At 41.0% G+C, this 21,110-nt stretch overlaps 1 protein-coding gene across 2 annotated transcripts in view; it reads right to left on the reverse strand.

The window, feature by feature from the left end:
* Positions 1 to 1,973: 1,973 nt before the first annotated feature.
* LOC126385528 (A disintegrin and metalloproteinase with thrombospondin motifs 9-like) overlaps positions 1,974 to 21,110 on the reverse strand; it is a 56,094-nt gene continuing 36,957 nt past the window's right edge. The window contains exons 30-40 of one of the 2 annotated variants that reach the window (XM_050037286.1): positions 17,944 to 18,120; positions 12,497 to 12,667; positions 12,067 to 12,261; positions 11,650 to 11,779; positions 11,145 to 11,239; positions 10,480 to 10,574; positions 10,197 to 10,330; positions 9,670 to 9,761; positions 7,801 to 7,905; positions 6,505 to 6,613; positions 1,974 to 6,251 (exon numbers count right to left, since the gene is read on the reverse strand). In XM_050037286.1, the coding sequence (XP_049893243.1) occupies positions 6,524 to 6,613; positions 7,801 to 7,905; positions 9,670 to 9,761; positions 10,197 to 10,330; positions 10,480 to 10,574; positions 11,145 to 11,239; positions 11,650 to 11,779; positions 12,067 to 12,261; positions 12,497 to 12,667; positions 17,944 to 18,120 (1,284 nt within the window). In that variant the 3' untranslated portion in view covers positions 1,974 to 6,251; positions 6,505 to 6,523. Of the gene's footprint in view, positions 6,252 to 6,504; positions 6,614 to 7,800; positions 7,906 to 9,669; positions 9,762 to 10,196; positions 10,331 to 10,479; positions 10,575 to 11,144; positions 11,240 to 11,649; positions 11,780 to 12,066; positions 12,262 to 12,496; positions 12,668 to 17,943; positions 18,121 to 21,110 lie in introns of those variants that run through there. The other variant, XR_007569422.1, reaches the window with a different exon arrangement.

Raw genomic sequence — 21,110 nt, forward strand, 5'->3', positions numbered from 1 at the left:
TTGTATCCCTCACTGATCTACAAAGACTCATTCATACACTAATATCATCCAGGCTGGACTACTGTCTACCTAGGCATTTCTTCTACCATCCACGACTAGTTCAAAACCATTTTTATTCTCTGGCTCTTAATTGTATTTGACCTGTTTTTCTATTTTTCTATTTTTTTTTCTCAATTCCCTGTGTTTAAATTTTGTTTAAACCTATTTTGCTTTAAATGAAATAAACCTAAAACTTCGTTCTGATAGTAATTTACTTTGCTTCACCTAGGTGACATAATTGGAGCCGCAGTATTAGTTGTGGTTGATATTAAAACAGTGTTTTTCCTTGTTTATTGCTGTTAGTTAATGCTTACAAGTGAGTGTGTTGATATTTATAATTGTTTCCCAGATATGGGTGTGATTTGCTGCTATGCTCTGAGGAAAATGGAAAGCAATCCCATTATCTTCGCAACAACAATAACACCACTTAGAAACACTCAGGGGGGAGTTAAAAAGGTCTGTCTGTCTGTCTCCTTAAGTTGCATACAGCTGCATACAGGCAAGCCAACTGTGTTTTACGTCTAAAGTTGCACCCCAAACTGACTTTTGTTAAACAGTGACGGCTGTGGCCCAAACTGACAATTATGGGATAATGGAAAATACTGAAACGTAGTACAATAACAGTAGCACAAGTAGATTAGAAAAGACGTTAATGAACTGACTCAGTAATGTCTGTTATCTGTCATCAGCGATAGTTTGCCACCATATGCTACTGGTGATACCAGACCAAGTTAGACTATGGCACCAAAACTCTTGCACATATGGAGATGAGCAAGGATGCATTTTATAAGTTATGAATCCAATATTTCAACTTTTAAAGAAGATGGTGCTATTTCTACACTCAAAAGTTACATTATCTCATTTTACAGTAAAAGTAAAAACTGTAAAATAATTTTGATAGTGTTTATGATGCTAAAACATGCTGAAAAATACTACGGTCTCAGGTCATCGTCCAGCCTGTGACACAGACAAACCAGCAGTAATACAGTGGTTTATGTTTCACATGTGACTGCAATTTAAACAGGCTGTGTTTTGCTCATCTGGACATGTGAGTGGTCCGTTTCTATCAGTGAGCTGTGTGCTGAGGATACCAAATGACCAAAAACTTTGCGCACATCTGTTTTGTTGACAGTTGCTGGTTGCCATGGAAACCAAAGTGAAGCAGGAGGACTTCAGTGAGCTTTAATGTGTTTTGCAGTTGGTTTAATACTGTAGCTTTCTTTTAGCTTTTGAAGCCATTTGATGACTTTGATTATTACACATATTGACGAGGGGACATATTTACATGTTTCATATATTGGCGATATGCAGTGATTATGTGCTTGCTTCATTTGAATGTTTGACTTTCACTGTGCGACATAATGTATGTTCAGAGATCAACACTAGAAGACTGTCCTCAAAGTCATTTGCTGAGAGGAAACTTTAAGAGGACGTAGAACAGGGGTTTTTAGTGAGGCACGATACATTTTTGTTCAGCAGTTAAACTTTTGAAACAAACAGAATTTTTCAGTTACAAGGAGTTAAAAGACATGTCTTGAAAAATTTGGCTTTGATAAAGGTCATTCCCCGTCTGCTCCTTTGTCTTCTGAAATCTGCTCAGCAGTGAATTATATTTATTTACGAAGAACAGTTTTGACACCTGCTGGATAGCCTGATAATTCACTGTTATGCATACAGACAGAGCTTAGATTAGATCCATAAAACACATCTGTCAGGTTACGAGCCAGACTGTTATGATGGAGGAAGGTGTGTAATCATAATTAAGCAGAAGCACTATGCAGCGAGAATTTTATGATCCGAGCATTAATCTAACTATTGTGTGTTTGGGATTTTTACAGCCGGTGTTGTAGCTGGATGGTACATCAAGGACAAACTGTAAAACTGATATATTAGTGTGAAAAGCAGACGGCCAAGCATGGCATGCATCAGGCATTTTATTTCCTTCTGATCATTGCTTATCTGATCTCATACATAAATCATGCTTTTCATATGGCAGCACCAAACTCTGCTTATACAGTGTACGCAGATATGACACACACTTATAAATAAACGTATACACAAAACAGGAAATGTGTTGCCAGACGGTTCATTTTATGACCATAATGAATGGTAATTCATAGTCATTTATGGTCAAAGCCTATGTACATTCACACAAAGAAAAGATAAAATAAATATTTGCATATAAAATAAAGCATAATATAATGACACTTTGTTAAACTTTAATAATACATTTTTCAGTTACCTGATAAACATGTGGCAAATGTGTAAAATAAGATAAATACACTTAAATATCATAATAATCCCTTCATTTATGACACCTGAGAACTCTATTGATTAACTTCTGACATTCACAATGAGAAGTGCATTTATCAGTTGCAACTGTCAGTAAGACACAAAATGTTTACTTCCCCGTGTCTTTAGAAATAATTTCATACTGGTATAGAGGCAGATTAAGAAATTCCCTTTGGCTGAAGTGTGCACATTATCACATACAGTGAGGCTGAGAAATAGCACCATATACAGAAAGGCTTAGAAAAGCAAATATGGCTTCTTAAACAGTTGTACATACAATATGCACCCTGCACATCTACCCTATACACAGTTAAGGCTTAAAGGTCCAGCATGTAGGATTTAGGGGGACACATTGGCAGAAATGGAATATAATACACTAAGTGTGTTGGTGTATAAATCACTTGAAAATAAAAATAGTTGTGTTTTTGTTACCTTATGAGCCATTTATATCTACATACAGAGCGGGTTTTCGTCCATGGAGTCTGCTACGTTGCACCACCATGTTCTACAGTATCCAAAAGCAGACAAACCAAATACTAGCTCCAGACAGGGCCATTCGGGTTTCCCCGTAGTTTGCAGCCCCTGTGAAACTGCTTTATTCTGTGTTTCTACTGGTTTAAATCACCAGATACATCTGATTTGGAGAGGAAGAGACCTTTGAAGACAATTTGGCTCCTGGTAAAAACCTCATGAAAGTCTGGATCTTAAGTTGGCAGAGAAAAAAGGTGAGCACACATTAGCAGGTGCTGGGCTAGCGGCCATCTCTGCCATGCCAAACAGTGTCTGAGAAACACTGATTTGTAATGTGAAACTGCTTTATTCAGTGTTTTTTATCAGTTTCAATCGCATTGTTTTGGATAGGAGCAGACCTCTGCAGATAATTCGACTCACTCTAAAAACCTCCTGAACAACAGACATTAAAAGAATTCTAACTGGGACAAGATTCAGCTGATTGCAATTGGCAATCTTTGCCAGTAGATGTCACTAAATCCCCCTAGATCTTACACACTGTTCCTTTAAATAATGTCTGAATTCTTCCTGTGTCTTTCAATGTTTCTGAAACAGAAAAAAAAATGCTCATAAAAACTGTGTAAACCTGCAAAAGAATACAAAAACATACATATACACAAAAAGTACCCTGATATTGTCACAAAAACAACATGTCAGAATGCTCCACACAGGAGCATATCGGTATGTACAGTTTGGATAGACTCATAAAACAACAACAAAAAAAACACAAAGATGGAGGGAAGAATGTGAGGTACAGAAGGCAAAGTTTACAGGCAGCATCTGGACAGAAATCACGCTGCGGGGCCTGTGGGCTCAGCAGTTTTAGAGGTGTCTCCAGGGCCGAACCAGTGCATCATATCTCCGGAGTGTCTACTGGAATTCTATTGGCCTGAGGTGAAGTCTTTCTTTCAAGTTGCTCCAGATAAGCTAACCTGTCTGTTCTGTAAAAGCTAAAGGCTAATGGCTTTCCCTGGTCACTGCACGCTACCTGAGAGATATGCAACAACACAAAGGAATTCGGTTCTCTCTGATGTCTGGCAGCGTAATCTCTACAGTTCGTGTAACCTACAGTACAGCCTCCTACTCATGACCCAGTAATGTGTTCCAGTGTGTTTGTGTGTGTGTACAGTGTGTTTGTGCATGGGTAAACGTCTCACTTCCTCCCTACGTCTGGCCTGTAAATCCCACCTCCACGCCAACTCTTTGTCGGCATTAGCACACTTCATTCTGGGAACATACATTATCATCATTCCCTTCAACTGCCTCACAGTTGCTCTCTAATACCCACTGTCCTCCTACTGCAGAGAGGGCGCAGCTGTGATCGCTACAACTCAGCAAGAAGCATGAATGGATCTTTTCTGAAATGCTGATGCTGATGTATGTATCATAGACAGTTCAGATATTCAGGCTTACTGAAAAACAGAGTGCTCACTGTTTCACCTTATATTTGGTACAAAACTAAAAGACACTGAATTGACTTTATCCCCAGAGTGTCTTTTGACATTCAGTAAAACTACTTCAAATTACAGTATCAATATGGGTGTATCTTCAAAATGCAGGTGTGTTTGTTGTGGCAGCAACACCAGAGGCCATTACTAGAAATCAAGCTCAACATACCTCAGATATCTTTTCCTTATCTGGCTTTATAACCCTAATACATATATCTCGTTTTTACCAAAATTAGCGTGTGTACGCAGGTTTTTAAAACACAGGTAAACCTGCTAAAAATATGCTATACAGTCCTTTCCCATTGCCAGTAGAGGAGAGCTGTGTACACGGCTCTGCAGCTGACAGAAAGTATACCTTTCTGTGTGTGAGGGTTTTGTGTGTGTGTGTGTGTGTGTGTGTGTGTGTTTGTGTTTGTGTGTGTGTGGGGGGCGAAGTAATATTCGTCAGAGTAAATGATAGCCTCTAATTTTAAGACTGAGAAAATGTAGAAACACTGGAAAGAATTTCCAAATATTCAAACTAGGCAAACTCTTAAAATATCTGCCTATATGACTTAAGTAGAACATCAGAGTGAGTATTTGCTTATTAGTTGGATGATAAAAGAACTACTCTAATAATGTCAAAACAAAAGACTGTCTCTGCTGCCGACGTAAAGAGTGGGAAGGTAGTTAATTACTGATGTCACTTGTGTAACCACGGGAGCCAATTAACAGTGTGTGGATTAATTTTCTAATAAAGAGACAGTCTTTATTTCCTGTTCTCACCACACAGGTGTCTCGTGTTATTCTGAGCTGCTGTGATGGAATCACTGTAAAATGAGCCACACTGTCAGCTATCACTGTGGGGATAAAGTAAACTTTGCACAATTAAAATGAAGCTAGAATCATCATTATGTGTTTAGTGTTTTACATGATCTATCCTTCTTTTCAGATGCTGTTTTAAAACCAGAGTGAAAATAGAAAGTCTTAGGTTTGAGCCTGAAGTTACCTCATTAACCCCAAATCCTGCTTTGTAGTACAGGCCTCTGGCTTTTTCCTGCCGTGTGTTATTATTTATCGCACTTTCCTCTCTCCTGTCCAGCTGGAGGAAGACATACAGCTGCAGTTGACAGCTGGAGAGATGCAGGTGGAGCAGCCTGACCACAATCCAGCTGGTCCACACTTTTGGATATAATTGGCTACAAATACAACACCTCAAAATTGCTGAGAAGCTGTTGATGAGCAAAGCACTGAAAGTTGTAGACTGTCACAGAGTAGAGCAGCCCAGGAAGTAGCTGGACTGAATTTACAGCAACAGTTACCTACAACTTAGAAGTGGACTCACTGGTGCCATCTGACTGGGAACATCACTAAACTCTCACTTCACTAAACCAAGAAAGTCTTCTAAAGGAGCTGCTTGTTGGCACACAGTATAAAATAGGACTATAGTTATACTGGGTATCTGTGTATGTGTCCGCTACTCTTGCCCGTGATGTGATTAAAAAAAATAGCCCACTGACTGACACTTCCCTGAATATGAACAGGTCTGGTGACCATCACAACAATAACATAACTGGAATAAACCCAACATAATGAACTGGTCTAAAAATGAACATATGGCTGTAACACATGCAGTGTGATTTAACAACAGTATGAAAAGCTCCAAATGGCAAATGTCCAAATTGGAAGGCACATTCTGGCAAAACTCTGATAAACTGTGTGTAACTGTGTGGTGTTCGCTATAGACAACAAAACTGTTAAATTATATTACAATACAAAAATAAATGGAGAGTACAATAAATAAGACATTTTTTATCCTGCTATGTACAGTACTTACACCACATTCATTTACACTATACACACATGGGAGTGAGAGAGGTCAGAGTGAGTTTGAGCTCTGAATTGGCTGTAGCACCAAAGAGGAGGGACGTGTTGACACAATGAGGACCTGAAGAGGACTGCTGAGATGAATGGACATAGATGCTAAAAAAAGACATGTAAACATCATTAACACTCAGTCACTTACTCATTAACACCTCATAAACCTGCATAATGATCGGACAAAGGAGAAATGTGTAGTGAACAGAAATGCTGTGGTATATTTTTGCAGCATGACACACTTTATATACACGACTGGTGTCACTGACTGAAAAAATAATTTTTCATTCACAATTTATTCCTCTGTCCCTTTTTTGATTAAAAAGTATTGTTGTAATATTCAAAATGCATCTCGCACCTGTTTGATGGTATTAGATCTACTCCACTATCACAGGCAGACTGGAGCCAGAGGACGGTGTACATTTCCCGCAGTAGCCTCCACATATTCCTGACACTCTGCTGCCATCCTGTGGACACAAAAGGCATAACATCATTTGTTAAAGTTGGTATGTGATTGTGATGCAAAACAAGAGTGAATCTGAGGCTGGCTCTCACGTTTTCTTTCACTGGCAGTACTGTTAGAAAACACTTACTGACAATTCCTTTATATTATACATTTAAGGGAACATAAATACAGTTTGTAGAATAGAGAGATGCTAAATAATAAAAAGCTTGTTTAAAATTCTCTGTCCTGTGTTGAAGAAACTTTTCCCCCTGTGACTGATCGCTGTCAGTGTAAAACAGATGTTAGTTTGAGGGATCTGTTAAGAAAAAACCCCCATCATTTTTAAAGGTATTTGTGGGAGGGTTGTTGTGGTAACTCTTAAATTAGCTTTTCTTTTTCATAAGGCACACAAAGACCGAGGCCCACCAGGCATGTTTGTCACCAGGTATGAATTGGGTAATCACATGCAGCATAATGAACGGTTTCGTCCAAACATCCAGCAACAAAAAGGAAATTGCATCAGTTGAGTACACCGAAAGCACTATCCCACGACATGAAAGCCTCAGCGTGCAGCGAGTGGTTTGTCTGATCTCCTCTGGAGTGCTCTCCCCGTCCCACTGTCACAACCTGGCTTTATTTAAACTGCCTCGAGTGCCCACTGCGGCATGCTGGCTATGGAAATCAGGCTGTGAACACTTTCTGGCATCACAACTGCCTCCTGTTTTCGCCTTACCAAAATGCACTTTCCAGCTTGAGCTCCATTTCAAAAGAGGAGGGTGTAGGGGCACTTGAGAGAGAGCAGCTGCCCAATAAGGGTCCTTTCTCAGTGAGTTCATAGGGAGAAGTGGAGATGGGAATACAGAACACACTTGGGACTATGCCCACTTAGAGCTCTGAAGCCAAGAGGACATGCAGAGAGGATAAATAGTGGAGGGAGGGAAGGAGTAAAGGAGGTAACAGAAAGGAATAGAGAAGATGAGGCAGTAAAAGAAAGAATTAAAAATAGGTAGGTAAATGTATGCTCTAAAGAGTTGCCAGAGGACAATGAGCAATAATGAATGATATAAAGTTACAGAATACACTTTAACTATTTTAACAAGCCAGGTGCCCAGGACCTTACTGATAATACACTGTTTAGTTGAAGTTTGCTCTAATTTTGTGAGTTTTCCCATAACACGGGCATGTACGTATGGGACATATTGCCAGTACCTGTGATTTTCGTATATTAGCCACTGCATAGTTGCCTTGGGAGATCCACGAGGTGTCCTCAGCCACCTTAAAACCTGTTCCTGAGAGATTGATCCTGAACCGCCCCTGGAAAAAAGAGAAAGAGGCAGAACATGAATAACACATCCCATGGAAAGCACACTTTACATGCCACTCTGTAGCAGGAGGTCAATAGCACTGATGGTGGCTGCAAAGCATTTATGCATGTTTATTCTGGCTTATTGGAATGGCTCACTAGGACACTTTAAAAAATCCTCACCTTTAATGTGAAAGCTAATCAGTGTTGATAGTAAATGTAGCAATGAAGCAATAAAATCCTCAATGCGTGCTATATTGAACGAGACAGTTGGGTTTGCAGCTGCAAAACCTGTTGTTCTTCCTGCATGCAGTGTCGCCATTTGATGTGACAGTGTCGTAGTTGAAAGAAGGAAGAACTACAGGTTGGATTTAGCCTCCAGGTAGCCAGGGGGCATGGTCTAAAAACACATCTTCCTTGCTGTCTTTGCTTGTATTGCAAACTAGCCATGTTTCCAACAGTAAAAATAGCATCCCACAGTATGAGGACAGGGGATGTTATGAACGAGGATACATTTGAAGCTTTTTGGCTGACTCAGATATTTAGCCATATTTATTTGAGCCAGAGTGTTCAGCAAAGAAATACAGCAAAGAGAAGCCGAAACTGCAGTTGCTGCTAAACTGCTGCAGGATATGGCAGGCGGGGACCTTCTAGAACCTGAGCTGCTGAGAACAAACTCTGATTGGAGGTGCCTTCGCTCAAATTGCCCTGCGATGCCATCAGAAACTGAATCAGTCTGCTGAAATGAATTTTAGTGCAGGCAGTTTTTGAAGGCCGTTGCTGATAGCAGTCCTGAGGTGTGTCGGAGACCTTCCCGAAGACAAAACAGAAAAAGACAACCAAGACTAGCAGAACCAAGTGGGCAGATGGCCATCAAGTATTTTCACCATAAAACGCTATTGTAAGCTATTTTGCTGAATTGCTTATTAGCAAAATGCTGAGTAATTTAAGTTGGGCTTTTACTGTGAAAGGTAAAAATTGAGGCGGTAATGCGCTGTTGTGGAAAATGGGAAAAATAATCAAGATTGTTGCTGTTCTGGTTCAAACTACAGAACCTCCAGATTTTATTTTGTTACCTGCAGAGGTCTAGGAAGAACTTATAAACCTTGGCTACGCTATGTTTTGGGAAACAAAATAATAGCTATAGGTTAGTATATGTGCACAGTGCATCCTGGTGCATGTAGGTACTGAGGGCACGGCTACGCCAGCAGGAGCACTCCACTTCCTCTTACCCCTTTTCAACCAAATGAGCTCTGGTTCTTGAACCGGTTCCATTCAGGACCATTTGATCCTTGGTGCTATCTAGTGAACCAGTCAACGTTTCCTCCAGTTTCAATCATCATGAACCATCATAATCAACGGAGCTCATTGCACAATGCACAACAGAGGTAAACAGTAGTAGCAAGATGACAGATTGCACCGATTACCTGCTAGCTTTGTCCTGTTATTGTTTTTTTTTAAAACAAGCATGGACCAACTATTAGTGAGACCACTGCATGCTCTTTTTCCTGATGAAATGCTCCATGTTGGTGTGAAAGGGGGATCTGTAGATAGCAAGCACTGAGGAATTTGCTGCTTCAATTTACAACATTTACCATCAACACTAGCTTGACATCTTCATAAATGGTGGTGAATTTTCCCTTTAAAAGAACTGAGCCATCATCAATGTTATTAGTTAAACTTGTGCTTTTCCTGCGATGATAATTCTACAGTCTGCTGTAAAAAGGAATTTCCCTCCCTGTGGTATAATTACCAGCTGCTGTTGTTGTTCTCACCTGTGGACAGCGTGCGGCACTGTAGCAGTCTCCAGCTGTAGCGAATGGAACACTCTTGCCTTCTCGGGTGACAGCAAACTGCCAGTCTGTAGCTGAGTAACAACATGAGCTAATGAGCTAATCATGTAAAATCTGACAAATATTCCTGGAAGTCTGTTTCCTAGAATTTGCTGCTACAGGACCTCAGATGAACTTTCATAATGATAGCTTACATTCTGCCATAATGACTTGTGTTATTTAACCGGTCTAAATCTAGCCTTAGTTTTAGGGTCAGCCTAATGGCAATATCAGTATAATTTCATCTACTTAGAGCAGTTCTGTTTAATCCCCCCAAGCCTTGTAATTGTGTGTTGCTTAAATGAACCTTGAAAACATCTTGAGCCCATTAACCCTCGTGAGCACGGACATAATTAAATGGCAAAGGGAGTTCTTATTTGAGAGTAATGTAGAGTTAACACTGGCACAGGATGCTCTTGTATGTGTTTGTGTTTGTGTTTGCATTTGTGTGTGCCATCTGAGCCACTCACTGATGATGTTCATCTTGCTGAGGTCCAGGCGGACTTTGGAGAAGGTGCTGATGCCGGCAGCGGTGTAGTCTCTCCGACAGTCGCAATCCTCTCTTCTGGAGTCGTTTGCTGGACACTGGGTGGGGTCATTGAGTCTAGGAAACAAACACAAACACAAAATACCTCAGCTCAGTTTTACACTTCCATGGAATTTCTTCATTTACGGACAAGAAACACTGCCAGGAGTCAGCTGGATTTTGTAATGATACAGGCTATTCTCAATGTTATCCTGTTAGCTGTTTACCTGAAGCCAAAGATCTCCGAAAAATTCTCCCCTTCTCCGGTCGTCAAGGTGATGTACTCCTGTGGAGTCTCTGTCTGCATTCCTGCACAGTAGACCTGAGGAGAAAAAGGCGGAGGAGGAGGAGGAGGAGGAGGAAAAGGAGAGGTGGTATCCAAAGAGGAGGAGTAGAAAACCAAGGGTAAACAAAGAGATGGAGGTGGTAGAGGAAAAAAATACAGTAGGAAAGTAAAGGATAAAGTGCAGATAGGGAAGTGAGGAACAGTAATGGTGCGAAGAGGTGAGGAGAAGGAGTTAAATAGAAAATGTTACGACTGCAGTTACAGGAGCACAGTGCAGACAATCCCTCCAGCTGACCTGAGCTGACTGGTCCTTAAAAGTCATTTTGAAGGCAGTCAAAGAATTTCCTCTGACTCTTATGAAACATGCTGCATCTTTCTGCAACCTTGTACAAGCAGCCGTACCAAACATTACCTAAGCACAAGCTAGTAGAGATGAATTTTAAGCACTTTGCACTGTTATGCAGGCAGTCACACAGTCACAACACAGAAACAAAATGCTCTGTCAGTGTCTCAGTCATCTGAAATGACAGCTGTCCCTCTATGTTCATAAATACAACCTGTTATGACTTCATAAACAGTGTGCTTAACAAGAACATATAATCTTACTTTGAGAGCTCTTCCTTGAATATTGAGAAGGTGTTCGCCGTCTGGGAGGGGGCCGTTTGTGCTCTGGACGTCTTGACAGCTAGAGGGCAGATGGCCTTGGAGGCACAAAAAAAGTATAAATAAGTAAGTATACAGTGGTGTATTGTGGACAGATTTAACACAGGACAGGCACTCGGGCTTTATACACACACGTGCACGCATGCAAACACAAATTTCAGGAGTTAAGTCAAGTGTGGCAAATCGCTGCGTCGAATCAAAGAAAACGAAAAGCCACTCACTCTTTGATGTCCCATCCTACGGTAGGAGGGCAAATACACTGGACAGTGAATCTTTGATGTTAGCCTCGGATCATAAATATTTCACTAAAGGCCGAATCTCTGAGATGACCGCCTCAATTTTAAGCCATACCTAATAGTGGAATTCGAGATGCATTCAGTTGGCCTGTGTTTAACCCCGGTTGCCTCGACCTTTGTTAAAAGAGCGGCAGTTTTCTCGCAGGACTCACAGCTTGGATTTCTGCAAACTTTCCTGGCCTCTGGCATGGCACCTTGAGAACACCTATTGGTTTCCTGACCATCTGCTGACACACACTGCACCGTCCTCTCCATCACACCATCACCACAGCTCGCTGAACACTGGAGGGGAGGAAGAGAACCATGACAGTGTGAAAATAAAACTTGTGGATGGCAGTCATGTCTGCTGTTTTCATCTTTCGGAGTGGCCACTTCAAAAAGTGTAATGTACAATGTGCAAGTTATTTATGTTAAAGAAAACCGTGAAACCTCTTGAATAAAAAAAAAACAAAAAGATTGCAAGATCTCAGGGTTAGATTTCAGGACACCAACACTAAAAACATGCATGTGCCCCCAGACAAAATACTGATGAATGCCTGGACAACATTTAGAAACATAGACTCGCTCACTGGTCCCCAGATTCCAACCCTCCACTCCTGTGGCTGCGGGCACGGGTCCAAATTACAAGGCATGTAGCTCTCAGGGGGGGTCCCCGGGCAGTTGGACAAAGACTGATGGCCGTACTCATAGTTGTCATTCTCCACATGCACCTCGCTGCAGGAGATCAGACGCTGGCGGTAGCCCTGACCACAGCTGGCTGAGCACTGGAGGAGAGAATAAATCACCGGCATGAAATAACAACAGTATTCCACACAGGAAACATGGCTGATTTCTGTCATTTCCGCATCACTGGATCTGAAGATGGTGATTCGCATGAATAGCTTTTTGGAAAACTAAAGTTTTGCCTATTTGGATCAAACTGACTTTTTACAATTAAGATGCTGAAGACTTTAGTGGGACTACATCACTTAAATGACACACAGCTTCTCTGGCTCTCACCTCAGTCCATTCTCCTGTGATCCAGATCAATTCACAAGCATGGGTGTTACAGCTCTCTATGTCTGGAGGTCTGATCTGGTTCACACAGTACATCTCGTGGACCTCCTGCTGGTTGTGGTCCACGCACTGCAAGGCTCGTCGTCGGTGGCCCGTTCCACATGATTTACTGCACTGTAGTGGAGACAAGACAGAAAGTGGACTTTTACAAAGATGGCAAAGCATGTATGAGGAGAAACACTACGACATTCCTAAATAGATGCATTGCAACTGATGCTATAAAAGTTATATTTTCTTTTGATTAAAGGGGACCTAATTATGAATACACATCTGTCCAGCTGCAAACAGGAAGCTCCATGTGCAACTACAAGGTTTTTAAGGTATGGATTATCAAAATTCTCAGTGTAACGGATCGCCAGTCTGTGATTTGTGTCTCCTTGTGAAGTGCTACCTTCACCACATGGGACTGCAGCGTGAAGATGTCAAAACAGTAGATAAGAGCAGGGAGGAAAGCACAGAGTGTTGAGCAGATGAACCTGAGCTGAGGACATGGCCAAATCCTGAGATGAGATTTAACAACTTGTAACTCTTGAAACAGTTCACAGTCCATGCCAACAATGTGTCCGATGAAAGGTCAGAGCTGAAATTCACTAGCAGTAAGTGACTGCACACTGTCCCCCAAAAGACAAGAATATCACAACACGGTCGATGCTTTTGACAAATTATTGAGCTGTTTTCTTAGTGGCAGACACCCACCATCTCAGTGTTTTATAGATAAAACTTGTACATCACACCTGTGTTTGACTCATGTATATCAATCTCTCACATCACCGTTAAACCATGAATTAGACCAGACCAAATATAAATACTGTGGATTTTCTAAACAGAGCTGCTTGTGGAAAGATATGCAACAACATATGCCATTGAATAATATCTCTGTGACTGCCAAGAGCAGAGAACATGATGAGAAGCCTGAAAGTAGACATCAGTACCCATTACGGTTATAGTAATCCAATAGAAATTACAGAATTACGTGTTCACCCTTTCGTACCAACACTGACCCTTTACAGATATGGTGCCAACCCAAATTAGACGGGTTGTAAATGTTGGTTTTCTCTGGTGTCACCTTTTTTGCCACTGCACATTTCTAGGTAAGAAAGGAAAACAGCTGGAAAAGGGAACCATGAGAGTGCTGATTTATTGTTTTCTCAATCAGGAGAGGAGGGTTCCTGTGTTCTTATGAGCCACCCAGAGGATACAGAAAGGGGGGATTTAAAGATATAGTTCAACCTTTTGATAGGGATGTCCAATCTGATCTCAAAGATCGGGATTGGGGCCGCTCAAGGCATTCTTTTAATGATCAGGATCAGCTATATTGAGTTATTTAGAGGAGCTGATCCTTTGTTTCATATCAGATATCATATGGCTGTTTTTACTTGTGAAGCTTTCATACAGCGACGCAAAGAGTGCAGCTGTCTCTGACTGTCCTGCTCCCTTGTGTGTGTAAGAGCAGGGTCTGAGCCCCGACCGCAGCGTAACACCACACGCCATAAACGACAGCACATACTCAGTATGAGACTGTTTATGTTTTCTACCAAAATTATGAGCACTCGTTTCATTTTAGCTTTGAGTGAGAGTATCTTACATTTATGGTGCATGGGGTTTCACTGTGAGTGGAGAAGAGATACACAGTGGTGCGTAACAGACAACCACTGCACTCCCCATGAAAAGCCAATATGAGTAATTCATTATGTAACCTAATCTGTGCAAAAGATGTACAGACGATGAAAATTAACACTCACTGGATTACAGTTCATTCAGGTAACTCAGGCTGCATTAAAGCAACTATTACCTTTCTTGCATTTCACACAGCACTTAGAAAAAATTTGAACATCCATAACTCCCGCCTCCCTCCAAAGTCCCATCCTCCTCCTCCTCCTGCAACTCCACCTCCCTCCAAAGGCCTACTTCCCCCTCCTCCATTACGTCCTCATTACGTCTATGATAGACGTAGACGTTGGCAAGGTAACGTTAGATACACGGAAGAGGAGAGTGAGCGTAACATTACAACCAAGACAGTCAAACACAACCCAGGAGTTTTAAACGTGAGCGGTTACGTCAGTTGGAGGCCTCCACGTGGGGAAGACAGACAGGACGCTCGGCTGATTGGTCAGAGTTTTCTTAGAACCATATGAGAATGGTACAATTATGAGTTTTTATCTCTGGTGGAATTCACTTACATTTTAGTGTGCCATCAGCTTATTAATAGCATTGTAACCTAAACAAAGAAAAGCGTAAAATTTACAAAAAGGTAAGTGTCACTTTAAGGCAACAAACTCTAGAGAATAGTCTTCTGCAGGGATAGAGAAATTCCCTCGAAAAAGCAAAGGCCAAAAAGATTTAAGAGTGGGTTTGTTATTTCATACCTATATACCTACACCAAAACAATCTAGACTGATAAACAACACTATAGGTGAGAGGGGAAAGATGTATTTTTGATTCTGGGGGAGAAGTGTCTCTTTAAGCTTCATATTTAACGTACAGACATGAGATCTGTTCATCCAAATCTCAGCAAGAGGGCGATGAAACCTATTTTTAATAGTAAAAGTAGTGTCCTTAGATGAAGTGTACTTGACTGCAAGGTTCAAACCCACAGAACCACCTGGACGTGCCTTACTGCATCCAGGTCCATGTAGTAACTCAACCATTACGACATTCAATCTGCAAGAGAGGCAAGTTAAGCACATAACATTCTAGCAAGGGCTCAGAGAGTCTTCCACTTGCGTCAGAAACACTGTGCTGTTACAAATGCAGCCAACCCCAGCTGGTCTTCATCACTCTTAATACGTTCAACACTGTCAAACAACTGAAATGCCTGGAACTGTAATTCTGAGCTGTTCTTCTGTACTGTGCAGGAATGAGACTAACCTGCATGAGAGGTCCAGGGGTCTCTGAGTTTCAGTATGCTTGATAATATCGACAGTAGACAGAGATATAAGCAAAAATATTCAATTCTAGCAAGGTTAGGCCCATAGAAAGAAGCTGCGTGTGCAAAGAAGTAAAATGTTGGTTTAAGACCTCATCTCTGATATGTGAAGATTGACTCCACGGTGTATAACGTATTTAAAACACATAGGCGAGTTAACCCATGCCAGGTGAACTGTTGCAATTACCTCCAGCTGTTAATTGGGACACCCAGGCGGGGAGCTCCAAACACTTCTCTGAACTAATTAGACTCTCCTTTCAGAGAAGACGTTTCATGCTGCTCAGTGACCCAGATTCAACATCATTTGAACAAAGTGAAGAAGAAACTCCTGCTGCAGCTGCCTGTTCTAATAACTCCATCTCTCTACAAGGCTCTGTAGCCTCTAACCTATAGATACTAGCTGAATGTTACTCAGTGGGAACGGACCCATTAAATATAGTCTGGGTAAGACTGCAAACTTATATCAAGCAGCAAGACTTTTCAGCTCTGACTGGTCACTGAATCAGAGCAGATAAAAGACTTTCACTCATATTCGATTATGATGTGAAAAAAGTATTTTTTGTGTTTTCATGTCTCTGTAGATGTGGTTTCAAATCAGTTTCTCAATAATAAAAAACTAATTCTTGACTAAATAAGCAAAAAATGTTAGCAGCAAAAACATTAAGGTATTAATAATAAGAGTTTAAAGGTCTAGAGTGAGGGATTTAGTGGCATCTAGTGGTGGGGTTGTAGATTGCAACCAACTGAAACTTCCCCTGTGTGCCAAGCATTTAGGAGAACTACGATGGCTGATGTGAAACACCCAAATGGCCCTATCTAGAGCATGGCTTGTCCATTCTGGGCTACTGAAAAACAACATAGCGGACTCTGTGTAAGAGGACCCACTCCGTAAGTAGATAAAAGCATCTCATTCTAAGGTAACAAAAACACAATAATACTTCTAGAGACATAATTATTAACATTTTATTCACTTTCTGACAATATATACATATATATATATATATATATATATATGTATCTCCCTAAATCCTACACACTCGATCTGTAAAGTCAAAAACTCAGCTAAGCTGCTTCACAAGGGCTGCTGGAGTATGGTTTGATGAAATCTAATCAACAGTGGTCGGAAAACAAAAGCAAACAGCCCCAAAACTGCCATCATGTTTTGATCAGATATTGCTAAATCCTCATTGGTGCACAGCTGTATGCCACATCTCTTAGGGTGCTTTCAGACCTAGAGTTGTCTTGCTTTGGTCTGAATCGGGAACTAATTTTGTTACAAAGTTGCATAATTGCCTAGAGTTGGTTCGTGTTCTCACGGCAGCATTTACAAGCGGACCAGATCAAATTCCTTGCGTGAGAAAGCTGCTCTTGATTGGTCAGAATTTCCATGCGGGAAAAATCCAGGAAGTAAAGCAAACGTTGAAGAAGAGTACACTTGCAAGATAAATGTGACACTTTCTAATGTCACAATGGAGGGACAACTACGCAGGTTGATTTTAGCGCTGCTCATCGTGGACTATATTGCTGTCATTGTTCATTTTAGTCAAACCATACAGTTTGAAAACGAGGCGCGGCTCCAACTAGAAAACAATGTTTTGATGCATTGGATGTGCTGAATGTGCATATTAAGGCAGTACAGGAGGAGGTGCACATTAATAATCCTCCAGGACTGTAACATGCTCATGTTTAACCCAAACAATGTGTCATGTGACTGCAGTTGGTTCAGATCGAGGTCGGAACACGTTCTCACCACAGACGAGGTCTCGGTCGGGTTTTTTTGGTGTACATCCGAGTGATTACTGTGTTCACACCTGCTCAAATGAACCACACTTAGGGGGCAAACGAACTTGAGTTCAAATGAATTGAACCAAACAGGGCAGGTGTGAAAGCACCCTTATCTTCTACTGAGACACTGCCACTTTAAACCAGTGTGAGCGCAGAATAACCATAATAAAAAGAAAAACGAACATCTCAGGAAATAACCAAAGTTGTTGTAACTTTGGCAAAACACAGTGTTCATGTTGCTCATAATAAAAAGCTAACTGAGACAATTCTAGTTCTCCTAGAGGCCTTTAATCTAACTTTTGAGCAGAAACATGTAGTAGGCTTGTTAATGTTGTGAGAACTGACAACTGGTGTGATTTACTTTACTCATATTTACTTGATTTTTCAACTGTTTCCCAAAAAGTGCATTAGCCAATCAGCATCAAGACGGAATAATCCATTTGACAACGAGGCTTCGGATGTGTTGGAAAAAAAAAAGCTCGATCTGATTTTCATAAGGGCCATGCAGCAGCTCTCCTCCTCTCCTCCCCTCTGGCCTCCTGACAGCAGCTCCTCTGACTGCAGCAGCGACTCATACCTCAGATATGACAGAGCAAATTCATCCTCGCCCGCTGGAGACAAAGTGGTAACAACAACCCGTTTCAGCAGGTCGCCGTGCTTTACTGCACAGGCAGCTTACCGTCTGCCAGTCTCCTTCTCTCCACCGGTACCGGGAGGGGCAGTCGGCCACACGGCAGCTCTGGCTGGACGCCGGTCTGGAGCGCTGGGAGCAGCCGGTCTCCTGCGGGCTGCGGCGGGCTCCGACCTGGCAGAACACCTCCCGTCGCTGGATGCCGTCGCCACACGATGCTGAACACTGGAAGAGGCACGGATAAGTACTTTGAAAAGTTTATTCAGACTGTGTTACTCTGTTTAACTTTATTGTTTCACTGCATATGAAACAAATCAGCTTTTATTCCTGTGAGATTGCGGACTATCGCGATAAACGCAAGTCCTGCGAGTTCAACCACCTGATGGGATTTCTCATTTGATTGCTAACTTTTTATGAATCATACAGATTTATTTACATTAACACCATATATTTTATCTACTTTATTGATTTGTATTGGATGTCACTTTGTGTTGCTTCACCTAAAACTTTTTCTGACTCAAGTAATTATGCTGACATCCTGTCTGTATGTGTGGCCAGTATTGAATTAGATTTTAATGGATGTCTATGGTTATTATTAATTTCATTTCCTTTACTTTCCAAGGTTGAGACATTGGCATTTCAACTGTTACTTTAACACAGCGCTCAGGGTTTTAATAAGTGCTATTGGGAAAATATGTGATGATTAAATGGCTGCACCAGCACCTCCATGTTCTAATAGATATATTTTTTTACAGAACTGTCAAGGAATTCAAGTTGGAGCCTGGAAAGTGTCTGGTTTTGTGCAGCTGTGTCAAAGCCACAGCAGGAATGTTTGTAATGAAAGCTTGTCATCTCTGCTATAATACAGAGCACATGTCTGCAGAAAACAGAATGAGAGGGATGCAGGGTGTCTACAGGTCCTTAAAAAGTCTTAAATTCAGATTCGATGGGTCTTAAATATTTTTGGTCACATTACCACGACAATGTCTCCAGCCTGACAGACCCAGTGACTGTTTACAATCATTGGACAGACAGGAGAATTGCAATAATAAATAGCATTTATGACAGCGATAAGATTTTGTTTTCTTTTTACACATTAAACTTAAACTCAATTGTTGTCATTTTTCCTGACTGCTCATTTTGAACTGACATAAGTGTGTTTACTTGGAAAGAGTACTTACATGTGTGTCACGCACACACACACACACACACACACACACACACACACACACACACACACACACACACACATATATAATGTGTATTTCCATTGCAGGTTTGGCCTTAAATTTCATATAAACTGGTATTAAAAATGTCTTTAAAAGTCTTAAATTTAACTTAGTTAAATCTGTAGACACCCTGGGATGATGAAGCTGTTTTGTTTTCTGCTCATTCTGTTCAGTCGTTAACACAATTGACAAACAATCACGATACAAGCAGTGCATACATTTATTATTTTAGCCTAAAACTTAATTATCTTGGGTCTCTTTTCAAACAGATGATGATTCTAAACAACCAGTACTGCGTCAACATTCATGTAATGCTAACATATAATTAAAGATATGCTTTGAAGTGAACATATTTTTGGGGTACATTATGACAAAAAGTCTGACTGACGCAAGTTTTAGTCTCTGTGTATGTGTATGTGTATGTGTATGTGAGAGACCACCATCATAACTGTTTGTATTTTTGCAGGTTATGGGGGCAAGAAGTGATAAACATATGCAGATGACCAAGCTGAGGTTCCACCAGTCTGCTACAGACACATCCACATGTCCCGTCATATGTGACACAACTAGGACTGGACAATATATCGATATTATATCAATACTGTGACATGAGACTAAATATTGTTTTAGATTTTGGATATCGTAAGTGCTGTTTTTTTACTGACCTTAAAGGCTGTATTACAGTAAAGTGGTGTAAATTTCTGAACTTAAATCCACCTTTCTCATTGTACATTGTATATTTAAGTGAAAGCGCCAATAGTCAACCCTAGAATATTGTCGCAATATTGATATCAAGGTATTTGTTAAAAAAATATTGCGATATTTGATATTCACCTTATCAATTTTACATATTTCACTGTATGTTATCATCTCATCTCTCTGCCTGCTGCATCATGGGTAATCCTGCTGTACTTGAGTAAGAGCCTCATATGGAGTATCATTTTCTACTGGCATGTGTCCCGCTCCACAACTGTTCAGAGCAAACGTACATCCTCTCTGACGTGTGGAGCACAGATGTGGCTCTGAGCTTGGACTCTTGGCCAGTGGGGTGAATTCAGAGAAAGAGGACACGAGAAAAGAGAGCGAGAGAGAAAGAGAGAGACCTAGAGAGTAAAAGTGAGGGAAAGAAAAAGCCAACAGGCACCAGACGGGCTCTCCAGCAGCAGCAGCAGCCCAGGTGCACGTTGTGATTGTATCTGGCATGATGACGTTAGTGGATTGCCGCTTTAGTAGGACATTCAAAGAAAAGACTTGCATGTGGTTCCCATTAGAGAGGCAGGAGATACAGAGGGAGAAAAGCAAAAGAGAGAAAGAGGGCTTGAAAGAAAAAGTGATCAGTGGAGTGGGGGAAAGTGCAACAGTGAGAGGGCGGATAAAAGGGACGGAGAGAGGGGAGAAAATATAGACATGAGAGGGGTAGATTAACACTGGCTGGACTTTACATCAGTTAAAGGAAGGTCTGACTCACAAAATGATCCTTTGTGTATCAGTGAACGCTGAAAACTTTTTCTCGCCTGCCTCAACAGTGAACGAAGAATCCAAAAACTGAGAAAATTCTTGATGAATTGGAGACTGCACAAAACTATATCACAACATTTCGTACAGTATCGTCCAGGTCTCATTTAACCAGTCATATGCTCAGTACTTTCTAAACATTTTAACTAAAACCTTAATATTTAAAACATAATTTGCATAAACACTCTCACACACAGATGAGCAGCATGCCTAGGAACATGCTTGCCCAGGTGTGCTACTCTAAAATAGTAATGTTATAGTGAAAATGCATGTTTTTGGTAAGTAAATGAGTAAATTCGACCCCCTTGTGCTTTAATTCATCAAGAATTTTCTGTTTTTGGATTATTTGTTCACCACGGAGGCATACAAGAAAAATAAAGTTATGAATTCAGCTTAACACGCAGGGAGTAACTGATATACAATTGATTATTTTGTGGGTGCAGTATTCCTTTAAGTTTAGATCAAGGAGGG

Source organism: Epinephelus moara, chromosome 24, assembly GCF_006386435.1.
Source record: "Epinephelus moara isolate mb chromosome 24, YSFRI_EMoa_1.0, whole genome shotgun sequence".
NCBI lineage: Eukaryota > Metazoa > Chordata > Actinopteri > Perciformes > Serranidae > Epinephelus > Epinephelus moara.